Raw genomic sequence first — 9,584 nt, 5'->3', positions numbered from 1 at the left:
ATCTACAGCAGATATGCAGCTGGGGGAGCTGTAATCATAGTCCATGATAGTGGGCTATTCAGAGCTTTTGAGATGTCCTTCTAATGGCCAGCAGTGGACATAACTTTGGTTGTTGTTGTACATAGATTTGTTTGAACAATTATTTTACATGTTATTCAATTTTAAATAATGGTATTTAGAGATGGAAAGACCGCTATCCCTGCGAGACAACCATCTTGTTGTCATTGTAATCAAACAGGATGTCCAGCTCAAGAAAGCGTGCTAGGAGGTTTAGGCCAATCAGATCGCTGCTCATTTGTAAACAGCTTCTTAGAGCCAGCCGATGACTCTGCTATTTCACCTACCCCCAGGTTTGTCCAGCCTACATTAGTTAACCCTTTACTTGTTGTACAGCCTCGTCTGTTGAAAAAATACGATATATCTCTCTCGATTGACTAGTTTTTCAGAGTAGTAGTCGAAGACTACTAAAATGCAGCAGTCATGCCCTAATAAACACACAAAGCCACAACTGAATGAAAGGTGTCAAATTGATCTATGTTCTCTTCTCTGTGTCTCTGCAGGGGAGCCAGGTATGTTAGTGGGACGCATCAACCACACTGATCCGCTCAGGAGATTCGACGGCTACGCTGATCAAGATTCCAGCAATCAGAAAATAGCTCACAATGTCTTCCAGATGGGAGACTCTGTCTACGTCTCAGGTATGTTTACGCTGATTGTCTGTTTAGGAGACAGTCATAATAATGATGATCAACTATGTGGGTTCATACTTGTTTCCTCCTACAGTCCAAAAACATACACTAAAACACAGCTGCACTGGATTCTTTAAATTGCCCTTAAGTGTGAATGTTTGTGATTCACTGTCTGTGATGACAGACTGGAACCTGTCCATGGTGTTTCACACCTTACACCCAGTGCATGCTGGGATATGTTCCAGCCTGTGAGTGAAAAAACCCCCCACAAAACAATTAATGATGATTGTTAGAGATGATACATCCTTAAACCCAGAGGATAGCAATAGATACAAATAAACGCAGACACACTGAGGGCATTACACAGTTTGTATATAGGAGAAGTTACGTTTCAGTCCAGTAAAGCCCACAAGGAGTCAGACAGCACAGTGACTCACCATAATATTATATCAAAGACAAAACTGTACTGGTGAATCATGCTGACCTAACCTTCTACTCTGTGATCCCCTCCAGGCATTATGATGATGATGATTGTTATTAATTCCCTCTCTGTCTGTTTCTATCTGTCTCTCAGGTGATGTGCTGGTGATGGATGAATATGGCTACATGTATTTCAGGGACCGCAGCGGTGACACGTTTCGTTGGCGAGGGGAGAACGTTTCCACCACAGAGGTGGAGGGAGTCCTCAGCGGCCTGCTGGGACACACTGACGTAGCCATCTATGGAGTTTCCGTACCAGGTAGAGATGAGACGAGCCAGTTAGGGCAGGAAAAGAAGATTAAAGGCTTAATGTGGGTGTTACATCATATAATGTATTATCTCACCTGTCTGTCTGTGTGCAGGTGTGGAGGGAAAGGCTGGTATGGCCGCAGTAGCTCACACAGGGGGTGAGTTTGACCTCGATGCGTTCTTGATGGCTGTACAGAAAGCACTGCCGTCCTACGCACGCCCAGTCTTCCTCCGACTCATGCCATCTGTTGACACTACAGGTGAAACAGTGCTGCAAGGACATGCAAACATACACACACATAAAAAAAAGTTACACATAAACTTAGTCTTCCACTTTTGTCCTCAGGTACCTTCAAAATCCAGAAGGCACGGCTGCAGAGGGAAGGATACAAGCCGCAAGACTCAAGTGAAAAGATTTATTTTCTGGACAGTCGTGCTGGGCGTTACGAGGCGGTTACTGACGGACTATATAGTGCCATCATGGAGGGGAGAGTATGTTTATGAGGCTGAGACTGTTGAAGAGGATAGTGTGTATATTTCAAAAGGGAAAGAGAGAGAAAGAAAGATGTATTTTCAGGGATGTAGTAACAACTACTGGAAATACTGATGTTTAAATATGATTGTGTCACTGTTTTTTGTAATTAAATAAACTTTATTTTTTACCAAATTGAATACATTTTTTCTTTCACCTGCACAGTATTTTACATTTTGTTAGTTACATATCCAGCTCATCCAGTTAATGGCCTTTAAACATGAAGAGTTTTACATCAATAACCTTTATCTAAAAACAAATTAGAAACTAATACAATTTCAGTCGATGTATCAGAGCCTGTACGGATGAGAACACAGCAAAAATATATTTTCATCAAACTCCTCAGAAACAAAATCCAATCCAGTCTCCTCCAACTCCTATAAACAAGACTAAGCTATGCTAGCGGCTGTACTTTGACACTATTGTGGCTGTATTGATGCTTTGAGCTAAATGTGAACGTCAGTATGCTAACATGCTCACAACATGTTGATGTTAAGCAGGTATATCGTTTACCATGTTCACCATCTTAGCTTAGCGTGTTAGCATGCTAATATTTGCTAATTACCACTAAACACAAAGTACAGCTGAGGCTGATTGCAGGTATTTGGTTATAAAGCAAAGTGATTACAGTTCATCCTAATCTGAGGAAGTTTGTACCAAATGATGCAGCAATCCGTCCAGTAGTTGAGACATTTCTGACCCTATACTCACGCTGCTTCTGTGAATGAAGACTAAAGAGAAAGACTTGTATAATTGATAATAGCAGAAGACTCTTATTTATCACAAGGATTATTAACCAGATGATCAACATGATTTGTGGATTTGTTTGTGATTGCCAGATTCAGTGTTGATTAGGGCTTTTTTTAGGGCTCTGTTCAGTGAAACATGGTAGTTCACACTGAACCTGGGCCTGCTGTTCTGTTTTTTGACAGCAGATCTGTTGTCTTTTGCCTTTTCCGTTCCAGTGGGTTTTCTTTTAATAAGCTGATCCTTCAACACACGTCTCTGAGGTGGGGTTTTCTTCTCTCTCATAGAACAAATTGAGTTGTTGTCTTCAGTCAGATGTACAAACTCTGACATCTTGCTGTTGCTGTTAGTCATTGCAGTGTTAAAGTCTCCCTCGGTGCAAGAATTGCTTTTTGTCACCTGATCCTCCTCAGTGAGAGTAGTGTCTTCCACAGAGACAAAATCTGACTCCACGCTGACGTTCACTCTCTGTGCCAACACAGTAAGGCACCCACCCAACGATATACTCTCAAAGTATGGGTACACCTTTTCAGTAAAGCAATGTCTAAATGTGAAAAGATGTGTTTCAGTATCGGCGTTCATAAATTCCAGTGTCCCTTCATCCCAGCCCAGCCTCACACGGACCCTGCTGAGGCGGTGTGAGTTTTCGAGATTTAGGGCTTGAGAGGGAGTGGTCAAAGCTTGGTACTCGCCGTCTCGCAGGCTGATACACCACAGTCCTGCCTCTGGAAAGGACTCAAACTCTGACCTTCTGGACAATGACTGAGCAGCAACACCGACTGTCCAATTATTGGTGTCACCAACCTGTAGAAATCAATGAAATAAAGGATTAGACAATCAGGGTGGCTTCAGAAACAGATGTATCTTACAGTATGTGTATACTAGAGCCCAACCAATAGTGGACATCTAAGGCACCTATACTGATATTTTAAAGTAAATAAAATCCACCTATGGGCTGATTTTTGCTTTTACACAAGCACATAATTTCTATAAAAGAAAGAGAAGGAGAGACGCAATATTGTTTAATAATGGTCAGAACGGTGCACATTTTCAGACTGCCTCTCCTGGAAGACATTCATAATGTTTGCACTTGGTTGTTCACAGGAAAAGTGACAGAAGTAGTTGCAAAACTGAAAAGCAAGAGAAGTTCAAACCCTGCTCAGTTCCTCACCTCCACACAGCTGAGTAATCACGGTGTAAAGCTGGTGGGAATGTCAGCTTGTCAGTTTAACAAAATTGGTGCCACACCTGAGAGGTGCTGGGGAGAGGGGGTTTCTCAATATATTCAACCATCTGACAAGCAGTTCTGACTCACTGGTCCTTAAACAGAGCGTAACGCTAGAACGATGTATTGGCCAATATTAGCTTGTAGATACATTGCCATCTGTGTGTATGTGGGCCGATAAGCAATACGAAACTGCAGTGCAGAAATAAAGTAGGTTTGAGGTCATTTTCATCTGTGTCACCAGTTCATCCACAAGAGAGTACTGACTTTTACAATGTAAAATATCTAAGTCAATAATTACAGCTCATTGTTAAACTGCTCAGGCTCGGACACAGAATGTAAATACCTCAATATCCCAACAGTGCACTCCTGAGTCGAAGCCCTCTCTCGCCAGGAGACAGGAATAAGGGTGGAAACGTTCAGGGTTAGCTGGGGCAAGGACAGCAACACCCAGACTATGGTCCAGCCCCTGTGAGGATCCAGGGATGATATGGACACTGTTTAACCCAGTAGACACCCTCAGAGTATGGCTTGCTGTCCTGGGGTCCAGCGTCACTGGAGCTGGAAGATACAAAGTGGGTTAGAGGAATTGGAGGAGGGAGGAGGGCGGCAGGGAACAGGAAGTGTATGAGTGGATGGAAAGAGACTGACTGTACGGGGTGATGTGTTTCATCTTCTCCCACACAGCATACGGTAGGTTACCCAGGTGTTTGGCCACATCTATTAGAGGTCTGCAAACTTTCTGTGGCTCCTTGCTATAATATATATATAATGTAATAAATATGAACAAGCAGAAAGTTACACGTGAGTGCTTGTGTGTGAAAAATACCCAGAAATGTCACATACCTATTTATCGTGTCGTGGTAGCACTGCAAAAAAAAAGAAGAAGAAAAAAAAGAGTTGGTATAGTTACTGTTTTAAATACAATCACCTATTCATTCATTGACTAATTATGTAACATTTGATTTATATTACCTCTAAAAATTTAACCCCATCTCCTCCTGCATCCAGCTCCTCTTCAACCAGTTGGAGCTTCTCTTCCAGAGACTTTATCACCTGATTCATTTTGTCTATCTGATTTTCAGCCTCTCTCTTCTTCTTCTCCTTTTCCTCCCTGAGTGCAAGTAGCCTGGCTGCTTCCTCCTCTCTCAAAAACTGGTGAAGACTTTCAAATTCCTTTTTCATCTGCTCCTCTATGAATTTGGCCTCAGCCTGGGAAGAGTAGGAAAAGCAAAAGAAGTGTAAGGAAAGAAGAGAAGGTCCTAAAGCAGCAGACCAATCCTAAATGTATGCATGCATCTGAACTTCTGTTTTATTTGAGTTGTATAGTTGCAGTTCTACCTGGTTATGTCTGGATGCATGTTCACAGGTCTGTGTTACTTCCTCAAAGTGAGTCATCTTAGTCTTCAGTCCATTTACTGATGTTTTGAGCTCCTCCTAGTGGCCAAAAAGATAATATCAATATATTATCAATCATTAGTAACTGGGGTAGCCAAAGACTAAGTACATTTACTCAAGTACAACTGTGAGGTAGTTTACGCACATATTTGTTTTGTTGTCATACATAAAACATGATAACTTTAATACATTATTACAGCTTCAACTACCAAACCAATCTTATAGTAGTTCAAATTAGCTTATTTTTTACAAACTACAACAATATTGCTAACTTGCTAATATATGAAAAATTAAGATCAATGATATGATAATATAACACTGACATAGACCTTTCTGCGCAGTGAGTACTTTTGATACTTTACATGATTGCATTTACTCCAGTAAGGTTTTACCTATAACTATAAACAGCAGTGCTACTTATACTTATACTAAAGATTGACATTTACTCAAGTACTGTACATTTCAGGTACTTTACTTGAGTCATTTCATAATGGACAAGTGTAGATTTCAGAAAAAAATTACCTAAATTATTGTTTTATTAATATTATTATATTATGATAAAGTAGTATTTTGATTCAATGCAGGACTTACTGGTAGTGGAGAATTTTTACATAATAGCTTTGCTACTTAACATAACACCTTTTATCAACATACTGATTGGGACATGTGTTTTCCAGGAGCAAACATAGATATTAGATTAAAGTTATTAAATGAGACATATTCATGAGCGAGCACTGTGAACAGTACAGTATTCAAAGGAAGTCACATAACCCACCAGCTCCTCAGATTATTCTTTGCATTTCTGTGTGTGTGTGTGCAAGTCAAATGTCACATCTTATGAGATCTAAACATGTGTTTGTGACATGATGATAGCAGCAGTAATTACCAGCTTAGCGTTCAGCTCGGTGCCTCTTTTAAAGTCACTCTAAATTCTGCCTGTATAAACTAATCTTGGATTAACACAAGGCGGCATCTGTTTGGGCAGGAAAATGAATATTTACAGGAGATGAAAAAATGCCTGACTGCCTTCTTGTTTAAATATCCGCTTGCTATGGTTGCAGGAAGCATGTTAATGAAAAGGTGCGAAACAGTTATGAGCTGGCCCCCTTAGTCTCAGCGAAAAACAGGGTACAATCTGGAAGGAGCCTGTGTTGTTGAGAACTTTGATATTATTTGATGTGTTTGTGCTCTTGTTTGGTTTGGCTTTGTGGCAGCGGGGCAGCTCTAACTGGAAAACCAGCATTCAAGCGCTCTTGTTGGCAATCATATGCCTTGCTGAAGTGTCCTTGAGGAACAGTGAATTCCTGCCAGCTGCTCTGTATCCAATCCTTCACCATGATGCTGTATTGCTTTCAGTGGAGGGATAAATAGGCCTATTTTGGGTCTTTTACTTAAGTGGCTCTCTCAAAGCGGTTGCAAAATAAATCTCAGGGATGAGTAATGTAGGAAAGAATCAAAAACATATTCGTCTACACCAAAATTTGTTCATTTGTCCTGACTTCTCTCTAATTGTTAATTTTTTTGTAAAATAGTGCATTATTTCAGTCACTGAAGCCTCATTGAAGCCTTATTATTATTATTATTATTATTATTATATTTAAAGCAATTTAAGATGGGAAAGTTTTTTTGGTTGAAGTGTTCATGGCTCATGGACAAACTAACAAAAGCCAAAAAGGGTAGGAACCAGTGTTCTACTAAACCAGCAATATAAATCGTTATTACATATAAAGTATACACTGATCCCCCACAACATTACGATAGGTCGACCATAGTTCAAAATGATGATGACAACGAAGGCATTTGTTTTCTTTATTATTTATTATTTATTTATTTGAATAAATCCTTATAACATATACATTGATCAGCTATAACTTTATGACCACCTGGGCACCTTGGTGGTCGTAATGTTATGCAGCCCCCATAAACAACAAACTGTGATGCTCTGTGTGTTCTGACACCTTTCTATCAGAACCAGCATTAACTGTTTCGCAGTTTGACCTACAGGTAGCTCGTCTGTTGGATGTAGACCCACGGGGCCAGCTACATCAATCAGCCTTGGCCTCCCATGACCCTGTCTCTGGTTCACCACTTTTACTTCCTTGGACCACTTTTGATAGTTACTGACCTCTGCAGACCGGGAACATCCCACAAGAGCTGCAGGTTTGGAGATGCTCTGACCCAGTCGTCTAGCCATCACAATGTGGCTATACTCGCTTCATGCAAACTCACTGCTTCATTCTGACATAAAACAAATATTCTTCGAATCTGGAGCTCCAACCAACCCCAGCAGCCCTCCATGAGCTGCCATCCCTTTTCTCTCTCTTTCTGCCTTACTGGAAGCAAGAGCAGAGGCCTCGCATCGCCTCGCCTTGTGTCAGTTGACCTCGGTCCAGAGCAACGCTGTGCCATGTAACATCGAAAGACTGTTACGTTCTGTTTGGATGACCTGTGAGCCGCTTATGATTATAACCACGTGGTGCAGGCTGTCTGAGTCTCCATGCCAGGGAACACTGTTTATCCTCCTGACGTATGCCTGGCGAACTGACGCATAGTATGAGATCAGTCAACCTCATAATGTTGAGGGTCAGTACTGAAAAGACTGATAAATGAACACAAGTAAAAGTTGAGTTAATTGAGAGCCCTTAACTTAGTTAATTCTGAAGCTGGGCGGCGGAGACGTGCAGATCTTTATTCAACTGCTTGATAGTTGACACAGATACTAAAATAATGTTGTAATTCAGTATAAACTGTATGTTGTGAGCTAGAGTCTGGATCCGTATTCAATAATCACTTCAATTCGAACTTTTCTCGACTTCCACTGCCGTATGATTTGTGGAAAAATTTGCTCTCCATATATGTCTTGTATGAACTGTTTTTCTTTATTTGCACTTAGATGTTTTAAGACGTCTTTGAATGGGCAGGATAGATAGGACCGTCAGGTGGCAGCGAGGGACATTATGGGAGTTCACTTGCGACCAGGTGAGATTAATAAGCACTGAACTTATTCCGGGTTAGTCGTGGTCTGTCAGGGGTGGTATGAGTGGATGGTGACGTGCAGGATCATGGTGTGAACAATTTATTGTCTCCAAGTTGATGCGTTTTATGATATGCATATAAAATTTGCAGCATAAGGATTTGACTGCGACTTTGACAAGGCCAAACGCATAGAGGACCTGGGTCAGAGCATTCCAAAACCTGCAGCTCTGATGGGATGTTCCCGGTCTGCAGAGGTCATAAACTATCAAAAATGTCCAAGGAAGTAAAAAGTGGTGAACCAGAGACAGGGGTTCATGGGAGGCCAAGGCTGAATTGAGTGTACGTGGATGAAGGCTGGCCCCGTGGGTCTACATCCAACAGACGAGCTACCTGTAGGTCAAACTGCAAACAGTTAATGCTGGTTCTGATAGAAGTGTCACGAACACACAGAGCATCACAGTTTCGTTTGTTTTGGGGACTGCATAACAATTACCACCACCAAGGTGCCCAGTCGCCTCATCAAACACTTATACGGCGACGCGCTCGCCCAAGCCGCTATATGGTTATAAGGATTCCTGATTCAAAGTAAATACAAAAATAAATAATAAAGAAAACAAATGCCTTCGTGTATCATCATCTTTTGAACTATGGCCCGACCTAAACTCGTAATGTTGGGAGGACGTCAGTGTATACTTTATACTCGGTACATCAACGATTTATATTCCGCTCGGTTTGTAAAACGACTGGTCTCCTACCCTTTGTCTTGCTCTTTGTCAGTTTGTCCATGAGCCATGACACTTCAACCAAAACAAACTTTCCCATCTTAAATTGCTTGTAAATAAATAATAAGTAATACACAATAAAATAATAAGGCTTCAAGAGGCTTCAGTGACTGAAATAATGCCACTGACCTTTTAGCAAAAACAATTTAACAATTACAGAGAAGTCAGGACAAATGACAAATTTTGGCTGTCACAAATATCGTTTTGATGTGTGTGCGCGTAGCGAGTGTGAGTGCGTGCGTGAGATTTATTTGCAACCGCTTTGAGAGAGCCGCTTAAGTAAAAGACCCAAATCAGGCCTATTTACCCTCCACTGCACAACAATACAGCATCATCGGTGAACGGACTTGATACAGAGCAGCTGCAGAAATTCACTGTTCCTCAGAACACTTCAGCAAGGCATATGACTTGCCAACAAGAAGCGCTTGAATTGCTGGTTTCAGGTTAGACTGCCCGTGCCACCAAAGCCAAACCAAAAACAAAGAGCACAAACACATCAAATAATT

General features: G+C 41.2%; 2 protein-coding genes across 2 annotated transcripts in view; one reads left to right on the top strand and one right to left on the bottom strand.

The window, feature by feature from the left end:
* Positions 1-1,990, top strand: part of LOC118327179 (long-chain fatty acid transport protein 1-like) — a gene marked incomplete in the record, with an annotated part of 6,931 nt that extends 4,941 nt beyond the window's left edge. Inside the window, 4 exon segments of the mRNA XM_035660445.1 lie at positions 561-698; positions 1,264-1,428; positions 1,532-1,678; positions 1,765-1,990. Of these exon segments, the coding sequence (XP_035516338.1) occupies positions 561-698; positions 1,264-1,428; positions 1,532-1,678; positions 1,765-1,922 (608 nt within the window).
* Positions 1,991-2,049: 59 nt separating this feature from the next.
* Positions 2,050-9,584, bottom strand: part of LOC118327181 (E3 ubiquitin-protein ligase TRIM39-like) — an 8,292-nt gene continuing 757 nt past the window's right edge. Inside the window, exons 2-7 of the mRNA XM_035660446.1 lie at positions 5,264-5,359; positions 4,898-5,134; positions 4,769-4,791; positions 4,574-4,677; positions 4,269-4,483; positions 2,050-3,501 (exon numbers count right to left, since the gene is read on the bottom strand). Coding sequence (XP_035516339.1) covers positions 2,755-3,501; positions 4,269-4,483; positions 4,574-4,677; positions 4,769-4,791; positions 4,898-5,134; positions 5,264-5,359 — 1,422 coding nt within the window. The 3' untranslated portion in view covers positions 2,050-2,754. The remainder of the gene's footprint in view (positions 3,502-4,268; positions 4,484-4,573; positions 4,678-4,768; positions 4,792-4,897; positions 5,135-5,263; positions 5,360-9,584) is intronic.

Source organism: Morone saxatilis, unplaced genomic scaffold (assembly GCF_004916995.1).
Source record: "Morone saxatilis isolate NCDOM2014 unplaced genomic scaffold, NCSU_SB_2.0 Contig17, whole genome shotgun sequence".
NCBI lineage: Eukaryota > Metazoa > Chordata > Actinopteri > Moronidae > Morone > Morone saxatilis.
Note: the sequence above shows the minus strand (reverse complement) of the source record. Positions and strands in the feature narration are given on the sequence as shown.